General features: G+C 38.7%; 1 protein-coding gene across 3 annotated transcripts; it reads left to right on the top strand.

Annotated features, from left to right (window-relative positions):
- Positions 1-975: 975 nt before the first annotated feature.
- Positions 976-21,321, top strand: TMEM19 (transmembrane protein 19). 3 transcript variants are annotated; one of them, XM_015811789.1, is made up of 7 exons: positions 976-1,301; positions 2,763-2,916; positions 6,292-6,405; positions 8,707-8,844; positions 9,841-10,092; positions 12,307-12,516; positions 19,870-21,321. In XM_015811789.1, exons 1-7 carry the CDS (start codon positions 1,221-1,223, stop codon positions 20,031-20,033), a joined length of 1,113 nt encoding a protein of 370 aa, XP_015667275.1. In that variant the 5' UTR covers positions 976-1,220; the 3' UTR covers positions 20,034-21,321. The 3 variants fall into 3 exon arrangements, with proteins under 3 accessions (XP_015667275.1, XP_015667276.1, XP_015667277.1); XM_015811790.2 differs by having other exon boundaries at positions 1,259-1,338; XM_015811791.1 differs by lacking the exon at positions 976-1,301 and adding an exon at positions 1,357-1,424.
- Positions 21,322-25,959: the final 4,638 nt, after the last annotated feature.

Genomic DNA, 25,959 nt, shown 5'->3' with positions numbered 1-25,959 from the left:
GGAACAATTTGTGCTTATCCAATCTTAATGGAACTGGAAGAAATTGTGCAGTAAAATGATGGCTCGTTATTGCTAAAACTAAAGTGAAATGCACATTCACACACTCACACTCAGAGAATCATTTAAGTCATTCCCAGGTGAATGTAGAATTATCACCCTGTTTTTGTTATTGTGATTTAAACAAAGAAAGGTATCTAATGTTCACAGGTCTAACCAGTTCAAATATTTAAGATTCATCATTTATAGCTTCTATTTATGAAGGGGGAATTCAGATAAAATGTGAACTTTGCTTAAAAAAAGTCTCATTGAGTACTGTTTATGCATTTAAAAGTGAAACTGATAAAACTAAATTCATTTCTATTTAAGCGATTTGATTTAGTTACTTACGGAAGGACAGAAACCTTTTTAAGTACTGAAAATTGCTGATGGGGCGACTGAGCTTCAGTTGTGTATAGCAGTGGTAGGAAAAGCCAAGCATTTAGGCGGAAGCAATGGAGCGCATAAAAAGGAAAGAGTGGTTTTAATGAAGAAGAAAGCATTCTAAAAAGCGCCCGCAGTGGTCTTAATTTTTGCTGATGAAAAATAAAGTTCTAAAGCTCAACTTTAACCCACCCACGAAAACGCATGCGCGTTAGAAGTAGACAGCTAGAGATAGGAATGAAGTAGAATGATAAATGGTCTACGCTCAGTTCACGCTTGATTTGATACTGTATTTATTCCAATATCCATTATCACAAATTGGAAGCCATGGCTGTGATACTTTCTTGATCTATGGGTAACATTACAGATTAAGAAACAATTATAATTGTGATTCATGGGGAAACCGCCCAAATGCAATAGCTGAGTCGTCCTAATAAAAGCATCAATCAAGGATTCTCTGCCTTGCAAAATCCGACAAGTAACCTCTTGTTTGGATCTACAGATTCGTTGCATGCTTTTGGTGGAGATGCTACGTATTTTTTTTTTACAATGCAGCCCTATCCATGTTGCTCAGAAGTTACTAAATTATAACTGGTCTTTGATTAAAAAAATATTCTCACTGAAGTTTAAACTAGAAGGTTCGCGTTTTGCAGCAGCAGATAGGAGGGCAAGCTGCCGTCCAAAGCATTGACTTTGTACCTCTACTCGCTCATTATTCCCCGGAAGGACAAAACCGACCCTGCTCAAGATTAATTCGGAGGAGTGGTCTCGAGTGAGGGTTGCTTAAGGGTTCAGCGCTGATGGGGCTTCCTTGCCGTCTTGCTGATTTGATCCGCGGCTCGCTGGGAAGAGGATGGAACAGTATCTGCCTCCCCAAGAAGGTCGGCTGAAGCCAGGCGAGGCCCCTCTGGCCCTGAGGTGTGTCAGGAAGTTGAGATGCAAGCTCGGCAGGCTCGGCGCCTGTTAAGCGAGCTGCTCATGCTTCCCCAGTACCGTCCTTACTCGTAAGGAGCTCCGTTTGCTCTTTACTGTGTACTAAGCATCTTGGACAGCGAGCCCAACAGCATTTAGACTATATAAATGATTGAAATTAAATAAGAAGCCAGAAGTGAAGAGTAGTGTGGGCGGATGTATCTTTAAACACAATTGTTGAGGGCTTTCCCTAGACTAGACTGTTCCAACGCGTATTCTATCCTGTACTGCACATACATGCTGGAAGTTTTTCAAGGGATATGAATATGAAGTATGAATATTTCCAATATTAAAATATATTGAAAATAGCCAATGACTTGTATACATTCTGGATATCTATTTTGATTAGGATTATACTTTGACTTTTGCATTGAATTGGTAGTAGGTTATTAAAACTCGTAAGTTAAAGGCAGATGACTAACGTTTGACTCTCTTTTGTTTGCCCAAGTTTTTTTTTTAAAGAATACAGTGACAACAATTTATAGCCCGTCACTCCAGACTTCATCTCCCAGTGTAGCTTTAGTAGTGTAGGGTTATCAGGTATCTTGAATAGGCAAAGGCAAACAGACAAATGGAAAAGACAGATGGGGGAAAGAAAAAGAAGTGACAATGTTTAACTTTCTTGGCATCGTGAAAATATTTATAGCAAAAATGTAGGCCTTCATGTATACAAAATCATTTTTTCCAGCACCAAAAGACTGGTTCTTCAATTGTAATATTTGTTTCAATAAATCTTTATTTTCAGGACATAAATAATGTAAATCTAAGCTATTGATAAACAAAGAAAAGAAAGAAGAGAATTTACAGGGCCACAGTAAAGGAAAGTTTGACCACTGTTATGAAAACAGTTTAAAAAATTTAAAAACCCAGATACTCAAAAAACACCTCTGCATTATACTTTAAGACTATGCCTGACACATGTCCTCTTTTTGCTGAATGCCTGATGATAACCCTATATTAGTGGCAGTGAGTTTGACTCTGAGAAATATTTGCAGTAGGAGTAGTGCAAGGTGAGGAAGGATTCTACTTTATTCACCTGTGCATCCTTTTTCTGCTACATGCATTCAAAATGTACTTCTTGAGATGAATTGTCAGCATTTATATTACAAATAAGCACCCATGCCAAAAGACTTGTACACACAGTAACAAAAAAAACATAAATATCTGAATGGTTGCCCCATTAAAGACTTGAAGGTATTGTATTATATTTTAACTGGGCAGATTTGCACACATATATTTTCTTTATCTCCACAAAAGTAACAAAATTCCCCCCATGGAAATATAGTTCATTCTTTCTGACTTTGCATGATTTTTTATATATTTTATTTATCTAAACAATTAAAACATTTTCTGCTTTCTTCTATACACAGGTAATCAGTTCTGGATTTTCAATGCTGTTTTATTCCTGGAATGATTTCAATAAAGATTACTTCAAAATGATAACAAACATCATCATTTTGAGTATACTTATATGCATTTCTTTATCTTTCTGGATTGTGTCCATGACCGCAAGCACATATTATGGTAAATTTAAAGTCATTAGATACTTATGAAATGTTTTAGTTTATTGCATTCACAGTTTAATTACTTTCAGTAGCTAATGTTGATATGTAAGCATACTTTTGCCATATATTTCTATAACTGAAATATTTTAGGTGACTGCTGAAGTTTATCAAAATATATGCAACCACTTATAATATTAAAAACTATATATTTTAAAAACGTTAATATTTGAAATATATGTATAGCCAGTAATTTAATTGGTAGTAACTAGAAGTATTATAATGTATTTGAGAGAATCATATATTTTAAATATGAGTACACTTTCAGATGCTTCAGAATACATTATGTCAATAATTTATTATAACTGATCTCCTTCTATTTGCTTCACAATTAGGTATGTTCATCACCTTGAATTATTTATAAAAATAATAAAGGCTGTGTGTGTGTGCATGTATAGCTGGTATTTTGAGAAAATAAAAATACCCGTTTTTTAAAATACTGTCATCTGTGTATGCCGCAGTGATATCTATCAATTAAAAGAACTTTTGCCAACAGATTTTGGCAATGTAATTTCAGATGGTGTGAGACCTCAAAACCAGTGTTTCCATCCTTAGTAACTTTAAGATGTGTGCACACCAACTCTCTAAATTCCCTAGCCAGCTTAAAGTTGCAGAAGTGTGAGAAACACTTCTGTACAACTGTAACATATATTAGCCAATAAACTGGTTTGTTGCATAAATAAAATGAAAGAAATTAGACAGGATATGGTTTCCTAAGCTTCTTCAAAGAAAAGGGACAGTGTTACAACTGGTATGTTTGGAATCCAGGATGCAGTGTTTGTGGTCTAATATCCATTTACTTTCTGTTGTCTTTCATAAGGCTTACAAAACACTCTATAATTTCAAATTCATTAAGCATATTAATAGACTAAAATAGAGGATAGAATATGTTAAGGAGACTGAAAATAACCATATGAAGAGTAAAACATGTTGATAGTAAAAAGATGGTACAGAAGGAAAAGGAAACACTATGTGAAATGCTGAACAGGAGCATTGTATACTGTAATTTTGTGTTGTACTTTCCACTTTTCATATGCTCATACTCAAACCTAATTTTGGTGGGGCTCATTGAAGACTACCTGAAACCTACAGTTGGTGCAAAATGCCAGTGTTGTATCATTTTATGGTGCTGTATTGATTGCCAGCAAGTTTCCATGTACAATTCAATAGCAATAGCAATAGCAGTAGCACTTAGACTTATATAGTGCTCCATAGTGCTTTACAGCAGTATCTAAGTCAGGGATGTTAAACTGCCGGCCCGTGGGCTGGATGCATCATGGCGAAACTGCACCCACCCCATTGCCGGCAATGGAAAAAAAGTCGCGATATGTCGCTACATGTCACGTGACATTGCGAGTTTGACACCCCTGGTCTAAGTGGTTTATAGAGTCAGCATTTTGGTCCTAACAATATGGGTCCTCATTTTACTGACCTTGGAAGGATGGAAGACTGATTCAACCTTGAGCCGGTCAGGATCAAACTCCTGGCAGTGGGCAGAGTCAGCCTCCAATACTGCATTTTAACAAGTGTGCCACATGACTCACAATTCAAAATGCTGCCTTTAATGCGCAGAGTCTTTATGATTCAGTCCCTAGCTACTGGTAGGCTCTCCTGCTTCAGGCAGAACCAACTTGATCAGTTCATTTAGGACCAGAAGACCATCTTGAGAATCCAGCCACTCAAATAAAATCAATAAAGGGGCTAGAACATGGTTGGGTTTTTTCATGCCTTGCCCCTATGCTTAACACTGGTCTCCAGAGATCCGGATGGTATTGTCCCTTATAGTTTTCCACTTGCAGTCATGACAGAGCTTTATCGTAGCACAGTTGATTGCTGAAAATGTAGAGTTGCTTTTAGGGGGCTGTTGTGATTTTATGTATTTTGTTTGATTATAAACTGCCAGGAATCTGCATGAAGTTGTTAAAATAATTATAGTCAATAGGTAAGTAAATAAATAAGAACATTTTGGTTGTTAAGTGATGTGGATGAAAAATATGTCTGAATTCAAAGTGTTTCTAGATTCCACAAAGGGTAAAATTACTTCCACTTTATACCCTACAGCAGGGCTTTTTAACCTTTTCACCCAGTGTACCACTTTTAGGATATGGCAACATCCGAATACCACCAGTTGCCTAGCAAGGTGTCAAAAACTTGATGATAAAAAAAAGGAAAAAAGTGATAAAGTACAGGTAGTCCTCGACTTACAACAGTTCGCTTAGTGACTGTTCGAAGTCACAATGGCACTGAAAAAAGTGCCCCCCAAGCCACAGCCGAGCAAGACACCTGCCTGCCCGCCCGGCCACGCTCTTCTTCCTGTCCGAGGTTTTCATTGTTGTGAGCATTTCTGCTGAGGATTGGCAGCGGGGGTGGGGTGGGGTGGTGTTTGGTTTTTATTCCCCCCGTCTGCTGGGTGGTTGCAGCAGGTTTTGGTCACTTCACATGACCCTGGGACACTGTGACCGTCATAAATATGAATCAGTTGCCAAGCATCTGAATGTAAATCACAAGACCCTGGAGATGCTGCAACATTCCAGCTGATCGGTGCTTCTTCTGGGCTCAGCGGAAGCGCCAGGATCAGTGCTCCTTTCCAGCTGATTGGTGCTTCTTCAGGGCTCAGCAGAAGCACCAGGATCAGCGCCGAGCTCCAGCTGGAGCCTGGCGCTGATCCTGGCGCTTCCGCTGAGCCCTGACAACCCCAAAGAAGCACCAATTAGCTGGAAAGCAGCACTGATCCTGGCGCTTCCCTGAGCCCTGACAGCCCTGCAGCTCCATCCGTCTCTCGCTCAGGCTTGTGCGGTGCTGCCACCGGTTCAGCTCATTCCCCTCCCCTGCTACCACTTTTCTAGGATGCTCGTGTACCACCTGCCAGGTGCCAATGTACCACAGGTGGTACCTGTACCACTGGTTGAAAAGCCCTGCCCTACAGCAGCAGCCCCCAACCTTTTGGGCATCAGGGACCAGTTCCATGGAGAAAGGTTTTTCCACAGACCATGGGGGGCATGGTTTTGTGTGCTGCCTGCATCCCACAGATGGGGCTTCACTTGTTTGCATGGCCTGGTTGCTGGGATGCCGCAGACCAGTGCGGCTCCAAACAGACTGGGTGGGGATTGGAGACCCCAACTTTGCAGGGTATTTCTTCAATTGGCCCATTGCCATTAGAGGGTGTGTTTTTTTTCATAGAACCTAACTGCTCCCCTATCCCAGAATATTTTACTGTACTTGTATATAAAGTGATACAATTTCAAGTGTATGTTACTTCAACAGTTTTAAAAACATGATTTGTACAATAGAATATTGGTCTTGACATTCTGTGTACTGTTTTCAACATACTTTTTAGGTAGTTTGCGGCCAATTTCTCCATGGCGCTGGCTTTTTTCAATTTTAATTCCACTAATAATTGCTTCACGAGGATTTAAGAAAAAGAGTCTTGATCATGGTGGAGCAATAGGAGGTATGGCCTTATCTCTTAATTTTGGTTGTCTGTATAGATTTTTGAGATGTAGGTATTTTCCTTCACCTTTCAACTTAGCATTAAGATGTATTTTTGTTTATTGTCATTATGCTTTTTTTTTTAAAGTGTTACCTGGAGGTGCAAGGTTGAAATAATCATTAGTCAGACTCATGACAATTCTCTTCTTATTGTGGCAATAATCTATTCCCATCACTTTATAGGGATAAATATATGTAAATTATTTATTATTTGATGTATCATTTGGCAAATTCTCTTCTGCACCCGGAATGGAAAATAAAGTAGAATTCAGAGGTGGCTTGTCTCTAAATCTATGCAACTATCTTTTATACTTCATATGATGGTATCTAATCTAGGGTTATGTTGGGCTCCATAGAATTGGATTTGTTATGAGTTACTCATTACTTGAATAGATATTTATGTTCAAATTATGTAATTAATGTAAACATAGACATTACTCAAATAATGAGTAACTCATAACAAATATGAGTTACATTTGTGTGTGTGTATATATATATATGTATATATGTATGTATATATATGTATGTGTATGTATGTATGTATGTGTATATATATGTATGTATGTATATATGCGTATGTATACCTGGTATCAGATGAAATTTTATTTGTGTATATGTGAGTGTGTATATGTAAGTATATGTATGTACATTTGTATGTGTGTGTACATATATTCAGTCAAGTTGTCCTATACAAATATCGAAAATAGCCTGAGGAATTTTAGATCCTATGTCTGATCAACCACAATAAGACACTGGGGTCCTTTTAGAAGAAATTTGATATTTCTTCTGATATCTGATATCAGAATAGGTCAATAAAAGTTATTGGCAGTAGATTACTACAGCAGCTATGCAAGCATTTTTCTTTGTATTTTTCAGCATATTCAAAATAATTAATGTAGTCATACTAATACTTCATTAGTATAGTTGAGAAATTTGCCTATACTAGAAATACTGTGCTAAAGAATTGGGACTTAAAGGAGGAAAGAAGCTTCAAAAGTATCCAGAGCATCCAACCTCACATAATTTGGGTAAGGAGGATGCTTGGTCTATATTGAATAATAATTTGATGGCTTTTTACCCCTGAAAAAATTGCTATCTCTGTACCTGATAATTATTGTGCAACCTTTTCTTTATGGAATTCATAGTGTAATTATGATTCTTAGCAAGTTTCATCTAACTCGTTTAACAGAAACTCATCTTGATTATTCCACACTCTTCAAAATGGCCTACAGTTTTAAGTTACATGGGAGGAATGGAGAATATGAATTATTTCATTTATTTATGGTTATTATTAGAGTTTGTGTGAATCTAGCATTTATAATAAAATTTGAAATACTGATAAAAACGGAATTTAGGAAACACACCAGATTCTATCAGAAACACCAAATGCAGAATATAAGAAAAATTGATATGAATGTATCTTCAGATACCTGGATTATGAATGGATGATATTCTTCCAGTCATATTACCAGAATGTTCTGGTAGAAGCAATAGCCTGAAGAGAGTTATAAACAGAACGAAAGGTGTAGTGCTGCTTTCCTCCAAACAAGATAAGGTAGAATAATTAATGAGCATATTAATTGGAATGATGGCGTTTAGACCATTACATATGGAATGCAGAAACATGGGGAAGCTAGCTTATATTTCCATAAAATGTAAAAATACTACATAAATACTGAATTTGGAGATTTTATTGCCCAATACTTTCAAAGACCCCTGAAGAGCTGAAATAGAAGGTATTCTTTGCTCATAATCTTTTGTTTTGTTTTCCTATTCTAAAGAAAAAAGAATAGGAAAGAGAAATGAAGTATTGGAATAACTGTTCCTATTTATATACTGATAGCAGATGTTGAGGTATAGTGTGTTGGAGAAGGAATCAAGATTTAAAATAGAACAAATCTTTTGAGGAAAATAACTTAAGACAGGAATCCATATAAATCAGCTAAAGGAGAATTGAGTATGTTCAATATTATAGAAGAATGCAGTGGAATATCATAAAACAAGATATGGCTGGCTAGAAAACTGAATAGGAGTATTCCATATTGCAACTGTTTTGTGATTCTTTTTGATATTGTTACTACATAGTGTTTTCCTCCTGCAAGATTGCTTTAACTTGCACAATCTGCGCAAAACAATAAAATTATTGGACTATTATTTCAGTATAGGTTGATGCCAATTTCTTTTTAAAAGTCAAATAATTAAATTTCTAGAAGAAAGTGATTGCAAAAAGTAAATTGCAATTCTCCAACTTTCCTTCTTTCAGGTTTAATTGTTGGATTTATCCTCACTGTTGCAAATTACAGCTTTTTTACCTCCATGCTCATGTTTTTCATTACTTCTTCCAAACTTACCAAGTGGAAAGGAGAAGTAAAAAAACAAATAGATTCAGAATACAAAGAAGGTAAGCTTTTAGTTTTAAGAAATTTAATGATGATGATTTTCCCTATGATTTTAGGGAAGGAATGGTGTAAGGACCCTCCTCAGCTAAACACCCAAGAAAGCAGAACTCTTGAAACAGGCATTGTCGCAAAAGGAACTTTTATTAGGGGTTAGTGACAGTAGGGAAGTCAAAGCGAGATCTGGGGAAAAGCCCGCCTAAATGGTATAGTTAAACTAGCAATCTTCCTCCTCCCACCAAAGTCATAGTGTCCATTTGAAATCCAGCCAATCCACAGGTGGTATGATTTTGGGGTAACTGGCACAGTTGGCGCACATCTCAAGGTCTTCTCCAGTTTCGTTTCTCCATAGCTGTCTCCCTGATAAGGGAGACACAGTCTTTTCTCAAGTGGGTAGGGGCGGAAGAAGAAAAGCAGAAAGCGAAAGTTATCCCAAGCGAAAGTAAACTTCCTCTCCCCCTCCCAGCAGAATGGCAGGCCCCAAACAAGAGCACCTATGCAAGGAAAACAATAAGGATTTGGGGACCTTTGTAATCCTTAGATTGGATCAGGGTAGGAAGAAGCTGGCCTTCCCCACTTCACTTTTGTCCTTTCCTTATCATTCATCAAGATCCTGGAAATATTTCCTTGGGGAACAGGATTCTATTGAGAGAAAGGAATGGATATTTTTAGAATAAGCAAGCATTGTTAGAGGCCAATTTTTGTGATCTTTGGAAAGTTGCAAGGGGAATGGGTAAAAAAATATATTTAATCACCAATATCTAGTGGATTGGATCTGTAGGCTAAATAAATATTTTTTGACATCATCTTTCTAATGAATCACCTGAGTTAAATATGTAAGCAACATAATTTTGTATTAATATTTGCTTTGAGTCAAAATTGAAAATTTAATGATTTGAGATAAGCATAGCATTACTCATTTTTTCTCTAAGTATATACTCTCCAGGCTGTTAAATGTTTGTTTTCTCTTAACAGCTTATAGCTTCTCTGTTTGTATACAGGTGGACAAAGAAATTGGGTGCAGGTATTTTGCAATGGTGGTGTACCTGCAGAATTGGCTCTGCTATATATGATTGAAAATGGACCAGGTGAAATTCCAGTAGATTTCTCTAAACAATACACAGCATCCTGGATGTGTCTATCATTACTGGGTGCTTTGGCCTGCTGTGCTGGGGACACCTGGGCTTCAGAAATTGGCACTGTCATAGGTCATGAACCCCGGCTAATAACAACCTGGAAAAAAGTTCCAGTAGGTGAGCTTGAATTTCAAAATTATCTCAGCTGAATGAATGATAGTAAACAGTCTCTCAACATTCTTTCTGTGGTCTTGGTTTAATTAATGTTAAGCATTGTTTTAGCAACCATATTATATAAACAATAATTGACTAGATTCCTACATATTGAACTATAAACCATGGTTTATAAATCATGAGTAGAATCACATGCAGAAAACCACAATCAAATAAACCCTCATGATTTAGCATGATGTGTAAACTCAGCCATGAGTGTAGCTTGAATAGTCTTGAATTTGGCCTGAAAGACTTGTATTAGTTGAACTTTTGCCTTCTATTTCCCAGTTACCATGTAGCTGAATCATTGATGCAGTAATACAGTTGGCCAAAATATCTCCGAAACTAACATGTTGTCCTTCCAGGTAAACCAGATAGGAAACAGAATTAGATTACCTAATTCTACTTTATTGTAAGGCTACATTAACAGACTCTTGCAAACTTCCCAGCAGACACTTTTAACTGCCTGATCCATTAGGGCAGGCCCTTTCTCATTTTCTTTCTATGACAGTTAAGTAATTGTGGGCTCCTGCCTGTCTTGTCTGATTTTTCCTAGGCAGCATCTCTCTTCTCCTTCCTTAAGACTACTAATGCATTCCATTACAGCTGTTTACAATTATAATAAGTCTGTGATTAATATGTTAATTTGGTGAGGAGGTGTAACTGCCAGATAGCCCTTAAATAGAAAAATGTTTTTGTATGCCTAAAACCATCCATTGGAGAACCTGGATTTGAACTGATGACCCTGTGATTTGCTTAACAACCATAGTGACCTGTTTAACCACTGTAATAAAAACAGTCATACGATCAAGTCTGGTCACACAGTGACGTAACTTACAATCACAACAACTTACAACTAAAATTCTGGGTTCACTTTTGGTCACAAGTCGAGGATTACCATTGTCCTCCCATTGTAAACTGTCCATCAGAGAAGACATTTTTATACATAGCTTTCTCATTTGCTTTCCGATTAAAATATGCGTAGCATTAATTTTATTGTGTTTACAATGCCAGGTGAAGACTTTTTATCCTTGCAACTTGCTGCAAATAAACTTTCAGTACTCTGTTGCTTTTATGTTATTATGCACTGTGTATTACTCTGTTCTTGTGATATTGTAAGTCACCTTGGAAAACTTTGGTTTGAGCAAAAATGTACAATTATATATTATATATTGATATAGTACAAATTTTTCTCAGTTCAACTATAACAATATTATTACCTTGCTAAAAGCATAATGCAGTTGTTTGAGTGATGAATTTGTGTCATGTATTAACCAAGGACATTACTATTTAAAACAAGTCTCAGTTTAATACAATATGATAATCCTGTCACTGAAGTGAACAATGATTGGAATAATAATAATAATAATAATAATAATAATAATAATAATTATTATTATTATTATTATTTATTAAATTTATATACCACCCTATCTCCCTTACGGGACTCAGGGCGGTGAACAGGCGATGGGTGTAATTAATATTAGTATTAACAGTGCATTTCTGGAAAGAGAAAAATTGAAGTTTGTTCCAAGTTTTTTAATTAGGTGGATTCAGCTAGATTGCTGCATCAGTGGTAGCACATGGTATTTGCTGAGGTTAGCTTAAAATGGATTAAGGGTTACTGGGATTCTCCTTTTTGTTTTACTTGTTTGCTGTCCTGCGAAAAGAATAAAGATGGATATTGTCAATGTAATTTTATTTAAAATAAGATATTGTCCAAATATGTGTAGTATGTCAGGTTTTATGCTCTATTTCAGTGGTGGCAAACCTATGGCACGCGTGCCAGAGGCAGCACTCAGAGCCCTCTTTGTGGGCATGCGCGCCGTTGCCCCAGCAGAGTTCGCCAGAGTAGCGAGCACGTGGCATTTGGAAGTGACAGGGCAGGAAGTGAGCGAGCAAGTGGCGTTGGCCCCCCGGGATGCCCTGGAGATGGCGAGGGACTGGCCCCCGCCGCCCTGGCCCCGACCACGCTCACCCAGTCTGCCGTGACCACTACAGCCACACTCCCCCACCCCCCCTGAGGGCACCACAATGCTGATGCAGCCCTGGCACTTTGCGATAAATAAGTGGGCTTTGGGTTGCAGTTTGGGCACTTGGTCTCTAAAAGGTTCGCCATCACTGCTCTATTTAATGCAAATTTAGAATACTAATTTTGGAATATTTCATTTATTTTAGGTACTAATGGAGGTGTTACTTTAGTGGGTTTAATTTCAAGTTTGCTTGGAGGCACATTCGTTGGCATGGCTTACTTCATTTCCCAGTTGATTTTTGTGAATGATTTGGACATATCTGCTCCACAATGGCCAATTATTGTGTTTGGTGGTTCTGCTGGTTTACTAGGCTCTATCATTGATTCCTATTTAGGAGCAACAATGCAGTACAGTGGTAAGTTTTTAAATAATTTTTTAGATTAGTAGAAAAGTAATGTAATCTTTTTTTTTTTTTTCAATAAATTTTTTTATTATTTTCATCATAAAAAGAAAACATACAAATACAACACAAATATAATATAAAACCCGCATCCCCCCCCCCGAGACTTCCCAAACCTAATCCCAGGATAATATTCAAATATAAGTAAACAATTAATAATATCTCTAACTCCACAAGGTATATAAATTCTGCATGAATAAAAGAAATATATACATAAAAAAAAACCAGTTAATTAAAAACCTAAATTATATTCCACTATTCTATGCTTCTTTTGTATATAAACAATCCATCNATTATTATTATTATTATTATTATTATTATTATTATTATTATTATTATTATTATTATTATTATTATTATTATTATTAAACAGAGGGTGTTATATTTTGTTGGTCTCTGACATCTAATTTTCCAAGCACAAGCATATGTATCTGTGTGTTTTTATTATATTAGAGGCTGTTTGTATAAAGTGGGGATAAGCAGCTTTATATGATATAGAACTTCTAGTTACATCTCCCATGATTGCCAGCCATTAGCCAAACTATCCAGAAAGCAACAAAAAGGAGACAACAAATTATAAGCCTGATTAGAGTTGAACAGGACTTTTAACATGTTATTCGCTAAGCCAAAATTGTATTCATGATATTATTTACAACCAAATATCTAAACATACTTCTGTTATTTTTTTATATAGTCATTTTTTTTTAATCTAGTGAAACTGCTCAAGCTTGTTTTAGAGTTGGGCACCCTAGAAATTAATAAAATAGCATTATTCTTCACCATATATTATATAATACAGTAATATTTAACATTACTATTGTTGTAAATCCCATCAATTTAGTTTGGTAATAATTATATTTCTTGTCAATTTAGGTATGTATATGTGCATCCAAAATGTATAGCTTACAGAAGGTGCCTGAGTGTATATTTGATTGTAATTTTCTTTGTTTTTTCCCCCCTTTTGGGCAAATGGGAATAAAATTTCCAAGGTGTGCATAAAATGTAAATGAATTGCAAGGCTGTTATAAATAATAGAATTCTCCAAGGCTTCCCAACAAATTGCCTATAAAGAACAATTCTTTGCAACCAGTACACTGGAAATATATGCTTATCCTGTGCTATTTGCTCATTGGATTGCTAAGTTATTGCTCGTTGTGAGGAAACTTCAGTGTCCAGTGTGTTTAAAGCTGTGGAGATGAAGCAATAGACATCTTGCTGTAATGCGGTTAGCACTTTCAAAAGGACACTGGTTCACTTATTTCCTGTCCTTTTTTTCAATAACTTTATTAAAGATTATATTATACAAATAAAATACAACACAATAAAAATGTTTTTAAATAATTTACACAAAATTAAAATAATTAAGAATATGTTTAAGCACTAAAAAAATAGAAAAATAGAACCCCTCTTAATCTCCATCAAGCATAATCAACATTAACAATTTAGCACTATTTTTTAAAATACAACCAAAATGTCTTCATTCTATAAGCCCATCTCTAAAACTTCATCTGTCCATATTAAACAGCAAAAGTCTAGTAAGACTTATCAAAAATTCCAAATTGCAAACTTAATGTATTATGTCCAATATGAATCCTTCATTTTTTTTATTTAAACTTTATTGTATTGTAATTAAATTGTCCTGGTTGACAGAAGAGTTGATTAATAAACAAAGTATAGTCACCATCTATAACTTCATCTCCTCTTTATATTAGAAGCAATGAGAATGATAAATGGATCCACAAGACAGTGACAAATGTAAAAGAAAGGAAGGAGAACAATGGTAAGAACTGCAACATGGGTTAATGCAGCCAAAAACATAACGTTTTGCTCAAAAAGACAACACAGAACCTACTATCTCAATAGAGAAATAAAAACATTATAACAGTGGAGATTAACCTCTTATATGAAAACAATATATTTGCTGTCTCCTCCCAGGGAACAGCAAATAATATATCATTTGCCATAGAAATCTAGAACCCATGCATCCAAATTTAATTTTTCAAGATCCAATCACAATGCTATCCAGCAGGCAGGAGATCCAAATGTATTTCTTGGATTTAATAAGCAAACAAATGTGTCTTTAAACAAATCCCCTTGTATTTCCAAATAATCAAATTCCAGTCCCAGTCAAAAAACAATTAAACATTACTAAAACTTCTTTTTTCTAATTACTTTTAGGTATAGCTTATTAACTAATTTTCAGCTATTAGGAATAAAATGCCTAGGTATAAAAGTTTATTGTTCTCTATGTTAAATTCCGTGTTGTTGGATAGGGCCCATTGTTCAAGTCTGTCAAGATCTTTTTGGATCCTGAGCTTGTCTTCTAGGGTGTTGACTATTCCTGCCAGGTTATTGTCATCTGCAAATTTGATGACTTCCCCTTCTATTCCCTCACTTCAGTCATTTATGAAGATATTAAAGAATACTATAAAAGTACATAAGTACTTTTATAGGCCACTGAACTCTGGATTCCCTAAGAATATTTGATTATTACTAATTCTAAAATCTGAATTAGTAACATTACATAAAATATTTTTATGAATTATGTAATATATTCAGCAAAAACAAAGACCATCAGTTATGAAGAGTGGATCCTTACATGCTGGAAAGCCCATTGTAGTTATTACTGTTTGCCTAAGTAAGATTGCAAATTCATTCGACATGCATGATAAATGGCTGGTGGACTTATTGAATAATACATAGTGCATATCTGGCATATGCCTTGAAACTGTTCCAATGCACAACTTTAATAATATTACATTAAAGCAACATGGCATTGAATCCGTTATCAAGAAGTATGCTGTTCTTCCAAAGAGAAACAATAGCTCTTTAGATAAATGTAGGAGTACAAAAATAAACAATTCCTCTCCTGTTCAAAATTACTAAACCCACAGGATCTAAAAAAAAGTGCCATTATAATTTTTTACTATACTATAAAACAAATTGGAACATTTGTAACACAGTAATGATTCTGTTACAAATTGGAATATTTGTAATGAACTATTGTTATAATTTGTTATAAAAATCAATTAGGAAATGTGCAAAAGCAGGTTTTAATAAATGTTATTAAGATTGCAAAGTTCAAGAATCATAATACAGTGTCAAATTTGGAGCTTTAAGTCCTCCACGTTCTCTAACATCTTGAATAATCTTGAATTTAACTCTCGCTTTCTTGCCCTCCCAAATAAAGCGGTTCAAGTCTCTCTGCCATTCTTTCAAGTTCAATTCATTTTTTAAAATAGGTAACATCTGAAATAGAAAAAGAAACTTAGGTAGGATATNACCCAGCAAAGAAAACTGAAGTTTTTTCCAACGTAGTAAGTCTTTTTGTACTGATTTCCATAGTCTTTCATAGTTATTCTGATAGTTTCATGTTAGAGGAGGACAGAAAGTAATGTAATCTTATCATGTAGAACAGACATGTCAAACACAAGGCCTGCAGCCCGCATCTGGCCCGATATGTGGTTCTGTCCGGCCCGGGGACCTGCTCTGGAAATAGCAAAAGACCTGCCCGCTGCACCTCGGTCTGGCCCAGGCCCACCGGGCACTGATCTACAACCTGGTTGCATCCATCAAAGCCAGAACACGGGCAACCTTGCCCCACCTCCTGGGGGCGCGCACAAGTGGAGTCCAGCATCCCTGCTGGCAGTTTTGCCCTGCAGGCTGACTTCACCCAGGACGCCGGCGCTGGCCATCTCCTGTACGTACACCCAGGGGATGGGGCAGAGGCGGCAGGGCAGCTCCTTGCTGATTCCAGGGCTGCCCCGTGGAACCTTTGTTCTTTCGTTTCTTTTGTAGTGGAGAGGAGAGTTGGGGGGATCAGTGCTGGCTGGGATCAGCACTGACTGGGAGGCTTTGCTGGAGCTCTGTGGATTCGGCAGAGAGATTGGGAGCTCCGACGGCCTTTTTAAAGAATAAAAAGCCTTTTCGCCAACTTCCTACCTCGCTCTCCCTCCTCCAGAAAAGAGAAAATAAAATCTTCTTCCCACACTCTCCTCTTCCCCTTTAAAGATCCTTCCCCAGGAGCCCCGCCCCGCCGCCATCCACCGCAGAGGCCACCGGAGCTCCCGACCTCTCTGCCGAATCCGCAGAGCTCCAGCAAAGCCTCCCAGCCAGCGCTGATCCCCAGCTCCCCTCTTTGCTACACTTTCTTCCTTCTCTCCTTCTCATCTCTTCCGCGCTCAGGAAGGGGAGGGGGAGAGATTGCCAGTGTTGCCATGTTGCTGCTGGTCTTGCTATCCCACGTGGGCGGGGGAGCTGTCCTGGTGAAAGGAAAGCCTCGTGGCTGTGAGGCTGGAGGTGCTGGTGGGAGGTGGGGTGGCACTGATCTACAACCTGGTTGCGTCCATCAAACCCAGAATGCGCTCAGTCTTAAATTCACGGGGCAGCCCCGCCCTGTCCCCTGAATGTGTGTGCAAGTGGAGTCCGGCACCCCTGCTGACTGTCTTGCCCCACAGGCTGACTTCACCCAGGACGCTGGTGCTGGCCGCCTCCTGTGCGCACACTCGGGGGACAAGACCGAGGCGGCAGGGTAGCTCCTTGCTGGTTCCAGTGGATGTAAGGCTGAGCGCGTTCTGGCTTTAATGGACGCAACCAGGTTGTAGATCAGCGCCACCCCTCCACCAGCACCTCCAGCCTCGCAGCCACGAGGCATCCCTTTCAACGGGACTGCCTCCATCCGCCCATGTGGTATAGCAATGGCCGATGGCAATCTCTCCCCCTCCCATTGCCCCTTCCTGAGCGCGGGGGAAGGAAAGAGATAAGAAAGCAAAGGAAAGAATGGATGGAGGAAAGAAGGAAGGGAGGGAGGAAGGAAGGAAGGAACAGGGAGGAAGGAACAGAGTGGGAGGATGGAAAGAAGGAACAGAGGAAGGAAGGAACAGGGAGGAAGGAACGGAGGGTGGGAGGGAGGGAGGGAAAAAAGGGAGGAAGGAAGGAATGGAGGATGGGAGAGAGGGAGGACGGAAGGAAGGAACAGAGGAAGGAAGGGTGGGAGGAAGGAATGGAGGGTGAGAGGAAGGAAGGAAGGAACAGGGAGGAAGGGAGGGAGGGAGGAAGGAAGGAACAGAGAGGAAGGAACGGAGGGTGGGAAGGAGGAAGGAAGGATCAGGGACGAAGAAAGGGAGGGAGAGAGGGAGGAAGGAACAGAGGAAGGAAGGAACAGGAAAGAAGGGAGGGTGGGAGGGAGGGAGGAAGGAACAGAGGAAGGAAGGGAGGGTGGGTGGAAGGGTGGGAGGAAGGAAGCAAGGAACAGAGGGTGACAGGAAGGGAGAGAGGAAAGAAGGAACAGGAAGAAAGGAGCAGGGAGGAAGGAACGGAGGGTAGGAGGGAGGAAAGAAGGAACAGGAAGGAAGGGAGAGTGGGAGGGAAAAAGGGAGGGAGGAAGGAAAGAACAGAGGAAGGAAGGGAGGGAAGGAAGGAAGGAAGTCCTGCTTTAGCATTTGGCCATGAGCAGCCCTGCTGCCCTTTCGCCATTCCCTTGTCCCCTCCTCCTGATGGTCACCCATCCTATCACTGACGATGCTTTGGTTACAAAGCCAGGTATCCTCACAGGGAGAGGGAGTGGGCCTCTCTCTGACCCACACATTTTGCCCTCCCGCACACACCATAAGCAACTTGGCCAAGGAGAGCAAGCACAGCAGCAACAGCCTCGAGGAGGTGGTAAACGCAGCTGGGCACCCCTTTGGGGAAGTGGGGCTAGGCTAGGCTGGGCTGCAGGGTCCCTGAACTCGAGGGCTGGGTGCTTGACATCTGCCCGGCCTGAGAAGGATGGTGAGACTCCTCCAGTGGACTATGTCCTGGCGCTCACCCTGGTCCCACCCTCCGCCAGAGACCCTCAGATCTGCCCCAGTCCTGCCCAGGCACCCCTGACGTGAGTGATATGGAGCTGGCCATGCCCACCCAATCGGTCACGCCCATCCAACCACGCTCACCCAGTAGGCCACACGCGTCCCAGCCACGCTCCCCCCCCAGAGGGCAACCACAATGTTGATGTGGCCCTCAATGAAATTGAGTTTGACACCCCTGATGTAGAACATGTAGGATTGATAACCATAGAATATGTTTATCTTAAATATTTTTATGTTTTATATTAAATAAATTAGAAATACTAATTGATATTGCTATTTCGTCATATGTAGCAGAGGTCCCCAACCTTTTGGACACCAGGGACGGTTCTGTGGAGAAAGTTTTTTCCACGGACCGGAGAGTGCGTGGTTTTGTGTGCTGGCTGCATCCCACGGATGGGGCTTTGCTTGTTCGTGCGGACCGGTTGTTGGCATTTCACAGCCCGGTACCGTTCCACCGACCGGGGGTTGGGGACCCCTGATATACAGCATATTCCAGTTAACATCAGATAATAAAGAGTAATACTGAAAAATTCTTAACAAGACATAACAAGCATTATACTGAAGGTAAGCAACTTAGCTGGAAGTTATTAAGAGTTAGAGTCAACATTTGGGGGAGGGAGAGTTGATATTCTACCTAAATCTAAACTATTAAAAAATATTTTAGTGAAAATGGAAACAAAACATTTGTCTGCAGTTGTTTAATGAATCAATGACTTTTCTTGGACTTGCATACATGCTGCCTTAAGACTTGCAGACAGGTTGTCTATGAGCACTTTCATGCACTCCAAAGTGCCTAACTGCAGTCAGATCCAAAGCTCTGCGCAGTCCTGCTACCTACAACATACAGATAATAGGAAATTGAGATTTATAAATCCCTTGGCAGAAATATAAACAATTGCACAACAAGAACAGATTTGTTCCCTTCATGTTTAGAAGTTGTTTAATCTAAAAAAGAACATTTTCCCTGTCTGAAATGGAATAGACTAAGATTAAAAGTTGAGGAGTGTTACAGAGCTGCTTTTGAAAAAAGTATATATAGGATTACAGCCTACACTTTTGACTTTTTTACGATCTGCAACCTTGTCCTCAGACATAATTTTTTCAATCATTTGCTGCTGTGACAGTGGCCATTTTCCACTAGCAATAAATCTCACAATATGTCAACAGTGATCTCGAAGTAAACTCTTACCTGGGAAATAACTTGAGACTGACAAAATGGGTAGTAGTTTTGTTGATTCTTATTGATTCAGCCTAAGAATCTCAGCTTCAGTATTCTATCTTTAAAGGGCAGTTTACTACAGCAAAATTTTAATTGTAAATAGCCAGGTTTAGCCAAACCCTTACATAAGAATGAGGGCCAAATACACCTTTGACTTCTGTTTTGAAGTTGATGCCATATTGTGTTGTTGAAGACTGTTTTCTCCATTTGGTTAACATGCTGTTTTTACTGCTTCTTCAGGTTTTGATAAACGTACTGGAATGGTTGTCAACCATCAGACAGAAAATGCAACACACATTTCTGGTAAACCAATCCTGGATAACAATGCAGTGAACCTCTTCTCCTCTGTAGTCATTGCTTTGTTATTGCCAGGAATAGCATGGGGATTTTGGCCAAGAGGATGAAGACAAGGTATCGATTTGCATTTTTTTTTTCTTCAAACAAGCTGTGACCTAAAAGATTCTCCACCAAAAGTCTTTATAATTCTGGACTGGAATACATTCCTGCAACTGTTCTGAAAGCATGAGGAATCAGTAGGTTATTAAAGTTATACTTCCTGCAGCTGTTTTAGATATTGTAGCTAAGACAGACAGGAAGAGAAGGAGTCCTGATTTAATATTGTTTCTTAGGTAACAGACTATAGTTATTACTTGATAGAATACTTGATTGCACTTCATTCTCCATAATCTATTAGGGAAATGGGAACTGGGAAAACTAAAAAAACCTGTGACAGAATGCCACTACAGCTACCTGAACAAGTAAAGGATCTTGGTCTAGTGACTAAGCAAAATGCTAAACTTTCTATATTATTCTGACATCTATTTTTGTGGGGACCTATTTTACTATGGCTAGGGAACTGGTACAACATACAATACAATCATAACTTTGCTTTTTGCTGTTAAAATGTTTTTTATAATATATATGGTATGAAACCTAGTACTAACTTGTTGGTGCCTAAAGTTTAACATTTAATTTATTGGGTTTAAAATATTATGTTTAAAAACAAAAATGTATGCTTTGGCGACTGTCTGTAGTTATTAGCTATAGTTTTATCCTGGCATATGGAACAAATACTTTATATTTGTTCAAAATTTGTTTCGTCTTTGAGATGGATGTTGCTTTTTAAATCAAAGCTTGTAATAACTTACCCACTGATATCTGAACAGATAGAATGTTTATTTCTTCATAAAGATTGGGCCAAAAGTCAAATTCAATTTAACCAAAAGCAACTCTTACTAATAAATTACATTTTTCTTTTTCTTGTATTTTTTAAAAAAGTATATTGGCAAGTTATGTTACAAATGCAATGAAAAAATTGTCAGGTTTGTTTGCAACTAAATCCATTTTCCATAATCTTATATTTGTCATTTTATATAAATAAGATACTTTAAATTTTAATTTTACACTAATCTTAAAGGAAAAAAGTAAGAAGTTGGTGGATACTTCAAAGAGGCTATGCCTACTGACAATTTTTAATATTGTTTGTAGAAATGGATTGTTTTTAGTTGTTTTTCTTGTCAATTACAACTGTAGATAAGACTTCCTATTCACAGTGAATGTGCATAAAGCAAATTTGAAGAACCATTTGTAGAAATTGATTAAAACACTTGGATTTTCTGTAAAAATTACTGTATAGATTTCTGTAATATAGACACTGGAATACATGGCATAATAAAGTGAATACAGCACTGACTAGTGTTGACACTAATGTTGCATTCTAAGCATCTGAAAATTTGGCTATCTGTGGGTAATGGCAAAATAGATAATAAAATCTTAATGCAATCCAAGAAATTGATTGGATTGATGAAGATCTGGTTAAAATATTATAGATATCAGTGAAGCATTGTGAACAAATTATAAATAAGAATGGAAAATACAATATTTAATGGGAATGTATGAGGTGGGGAGAAGAATGTACACTGAGATATTTTCCCGATGTATTTATATGTTGCGATAAATAGAGCAGTAAGCATCTTTTTTGAAAATACATGTAGAAAATGTGTCCCAAATGAGACTCTTATAAATATGTTCAAATAAAAATAACTTTAAAATGGCATCCAATCTGTTTTGTTTAATCATTACAGAAACATTGATACGTTACATTCAGAAAAAACCATATAACTTTGATATCACTTTTGTTTATAAAATTAACTTAATGCCTTAATTAGGATCAATTCTAAAAAGTGGCAACTCTTTTTGCTACCAAAAATCATTACAGAAAAGCAAATTATCAGAAAAGATGGACATTTTAACAAACACAATTTAAAAGTCAAGAATTATTTTCTATTTCACTTTGCATCAATTAACAGTCAAATAATGAAGAAAATCATCAACAAGTTCAACACTGAAATATGTCTTCAATGTTTCCTGGAGTTTGCTCAATTTCATGTTTGTTGCATCAATTACACTATCTAACCATCTCATCCTCTGCCATCCCCTTTTCCTTTTGCCATTAATCTTTTCCAACTTTGGAGATTTTTCCAATGAGTCCTATCTTCTCATATGAGGGCCAAAGCACTGAGCTTCAGCCTCAGAATCTATCCTTCTGAAGAACACTCAGGATTCATTTCCTTTAGGATTAACTGATTTGATCTCCTTTCAATTCAAGGGACTCTCAAGGGTCTTCTCCAATACCACAATTTGAAAATATCAATTATTTGTTGCCCAGCCTTCCTTATGGTCCAACTTTCACAGCCATACATTACTACTGGCAACCTCAATGGCTGGTTCATGTAACAATGTGTAACAGCAAAGAGGTACTTTTGGAACAGTGCATTTGTTATAATTATCTTCACTTGGATTCCTGTTAACTAATTTACTGTCAATGACTTTTATTTCCTTTTCTAATTAAATTGATAGTACTAGCACTTAGCAATAGCGCTTAGACTGCCCCATAATGCTTTATAGTACAGGTAGTCCTCGAGTTACGAGTGTAATGGAGCCTGCCCATTCCAGTTGTAAATAAAAAACTCGTAAAGTGAATCTCGTTCAAGATACGAGATCATTCCCTTTCTCATTCAAACGCATGCAGCTCATTAAGCGAACATGAGGTATCTCAGGGTGGGGAAGGCCATGGAAGGCCTAGTGCTGGAACAGGCCCCCAAGGCCTCCCCAACCCATTAAGATACCGCATGCTTCCCCCTCCCTTCGTGCCGCGCCGGACTCACCTGGAAAAGATCAGTCTCCTCTCTGCCGCGGTTCCTGCTGTCACCCGGATCTGAGGCGAGGGAGCGCTTCTGCACATCCCGCGTGGCCCGATTCGGGCACCGGAGGCCTTTTCCAGGCTGCTGCAGCTTGGATCTGAAGCCGAGGGAGGCTTTCACGCACCCCGTGTGGCCTGATCCAGGCTCTGGAGGCCTTTTCCAGGGTGCTACAGCCCAGATTTGAGGTCGAGGAACACTTCCGTGACCCCCTCCCCCACCCGATTGGGCCTGGAAAAGGCCTCTGGAGCCTGGATCGGGCCACAGGGAAGCAAAAAAGTCTCCCCCAGCCTTAGATCCAAGCTGCAATGGCCTGGAAATGGCCTCCAGAGCCCCGATTCAGCCTCCAGAGACACACAGTAGCATCCCCCGGCTTTGGTTCTGTTCTTTGTTGCAGAGAACAGAAGCCTAAAGTACCATGAGATCACGCAAGATCAGTGTCGCCCCACTGATCTTGCTTGATCTTGCATTACTTTAGGCATCCATTCTCTGTGAATGGACCAAAGGCCTGGAGCAGCCATGAAAACAAAGGATCTCGATCTTCGCAGGGTGAGTATTGAAGGCCTGGTGCCTAGGGAGACCTGTGTTGTGATTCCTCGCCAGCCAGTGGATCTGGCAGCTGAGTCTGAGGACTCAGATGAGGAAGAGGGATCTGGAGTGACATTACAATCAGAGGAAGGCTCTGAGGAGCTCCAAGACGTATGGTCGGACGAGGAGCCTGGCCCCTCTAATCGTGCTCGGGCTGAAACACAGCTGTGCTCAGAGCCTGAGTTGGACAGCGATGAGGAACAGCTGGGACAAATCCCGGGATGCACGAATGCGCAGACAGGAGAAGAGAGTAGGACAGAGGAATGCAATGGGATGGCTCCAAAGGCAAAGGAGAAGGCATTAGGAAGCCACGCCTTGGCTGAAGTATAAAAGGGGAAGGTGTAGGAAGTGCTGGTTGCCGAAGGCAACCGTTTCTGTTGAGTATCGAGTTTCTGTGGACTGTGTTTGCCTTGGACATTGACTCGGGTCTATAAGAATAAAAGGGATTGGTTTTTTCTCGTGGTTCTTGCCTGTTTCTTGGAAGAGGGGTTTCTCCTTGTGAGCACAACAAGGACTTATGTAGGCTGGGACAGAACACCCAGGCAGGGGTGGGGAGGGAGGGAATACCAGGTTGAATGTTGCAGAGCCATTGCGGTCGCTCATAAGGGCAAACGACTGCCATGATGCTGCAATATTCATAACTTTGGGACTTGCTTATAAGCACTAGGGGGCGCTCAGAATGTATCTTTGAACAAGCGTTAAGTGAATGCTCGTAACTCGGGGATTATCTATACCCTCTGGGCAGTTTAGAGAGTCAGCATATTGCCCCCAACAGTCTGGGTCCTCATTTTATCAATCTCTGAAGGATGGAAGGCTGAGTCAATCTTCAGCTCTATCAGGACTGAATTCCAACCTGTAGGCAGAGTTTCCTGCAATGTTGCATTCTAACCTCTGTGGCACTAGATCAAGAGCTTCTATAGAACCAGGCTGGTTAATTTTGCTTAAGCTTTCACTTGAGTTGACTAGCACAGACAGATTTTGCTTTTCCATCTGCAAAGATACCCATTTACCTCATTTTTGAACTCATGAACATTTATGAACTCACATCTCATGTCACGAGGTCAGGGCTGCAAGCTATTCCTTCCCTACAAAACCAGAATACAGTATAAAATTGGCAGAGAAATATACAGAATCAGAGGTGGAAATGCCTAAAATAGTCTCATTTTTTAAAAAAAATCCTTTAATTGTCCTAGCAAAAGGACAATGTAGAAAACAATGGCCCAAGGCTTTTTTATCCTGAGTCTTTCTGCTGTAGCCTCATCCCTTCAGAAATGACTCCTATTGTAACTACCACCTTTTCTGATCCTGTACTAGACTATAATGTGGCTTGTGCTATGTAAACCTGATCTATATGTAGGATTATCTAGCTACATTTGCAGAATTGTAGCTATAGTAGTATTAAGGGGGGGGGGAGAAATCCATCTGTTGCATGTACATATAGTCCTGGAAATAAGGGTCCTAGCTTAGTATCTTCCTGATAGTCTAATGAAGAGCAGCATTACTACTTTAACGTAGCTCCTATTCAAACATGCAATCTATTTTGCCTTTAGCCACTCTTTGAAATGGAATTTGAAAATATAGGTATTTTAGGCTGATCCATATCTTATGTTTTTAACCTTAAAAAAATACTACTCAAATGATTATTGATTCTTCCCTTTTCCTAAAGCGTTTGTGAACGCATTTTCCTTTTTTATCTAAGAAATACATTTGAATGTTGGTGAAATGGAGTTATGTGTTAAATTCATTATGTTAGATCCATTGATATAAAGTCAATATTAATTTCCTCTGGTGTTCCAGGAGTAAACATACTATGTCTTAAAAAGGAAGCTAGTACTACTGTTTCTATATGTCAAAATTCAGATCTTTCACCAAGCAAATGTGGCTGATATTCCTTCACATATATCAATGAATAAACAAATTAATCATACATCTGAATATGGAGTGAAAATGCTAATATTATACACCTAGTATAAACATAGTTACATAGCCTTTAATTCTGCCTCAAAATTTAGAAAGTTAATGATTTTCATAAAGGTGTAAGCATTGAATGAAATCATGTTTAAGTATATGAAAATATTTCAGTACTTCCAAGTGAAAGAGACTGAATCCAAAACACTGTACAACCCTATTTCTCATAAAAAAAAGCAAATAAGTTGTTATACAAAATGTTCTTTAACACTAAAGAAATATGCTATAATATGCAAACTTATACATCCCAGTTTTATAATTATTGTAATAAATGTAAACAAAAATAGTTTAAATAATGCTAATATTTTTGTCTACTTTTGCTAAACAGTAATAGATATTCCTCATTCAAAAATTATTCTATGGATTTCTAAATTTAATGGGCATTATTTTAAGCAACAAATGACAAGGAACTGCTGCCCTTGGAATAGGTGGAACTTGAGTTTGCTAGAGAGCCTCAATCCTGGTGGGATTGTCTTAAGATGTGCTCAGGAGCAGATTTGGGCTGTTGGCAGAGCTGTTGCTAGGAGTATAAAGGCTGTCAAAGGAACACCCTGATCCAAGGAGGGAGTTCATA

The sequence above is a fragment of the Protobothrops mucrosquamatus genome, unplaced genomic scaffold, assembly GCF_001527695.2.
Source record: "Protobothrops mucrosquamatus isolate PMUCROS unplaced genomic scaffold, P.Mucros_1.0 scaffold49, whole genome shotgun sequence".
Classification (NCBI taxonomy): Eukaryota; Metazoa; Chordata; class Lepidosauria; order Squamata; family Viperidae; genus Protobothrops; species Protobothrops mucrosquamatus.
The sequence above is the reverse complement of the archived record's forward strand: the minus strand, read 5'-3'. Positions and strand labels throughout refer to the sequence as shown.

Excerpts from the sequence above, each read along its gene's own strand:
- TMEM19 (XM_015811789.1), top strand. The coding sequence starts at position 1,221 with ATGGGGCTTCCTTGCCGTCTTGCTGATTTGATCCGCGGCTCGCTGGGA. Across the intron at positions 1,302-2,762 it reads GTATCTGCCTCCCCAAGAAG|GTAATCAGTTCTGGATTTTC; the intron begins GTCGGCTGAAGC and ends TTCTATACACAG. Across the intron at positions 12,517-19,869 it reads AGCAACAATGCAGTACAGTG|GTTTTGATAAACGTACTGGA; the intron begins GTAAGTTTTTAA and ends CTGCTTCTTCAG.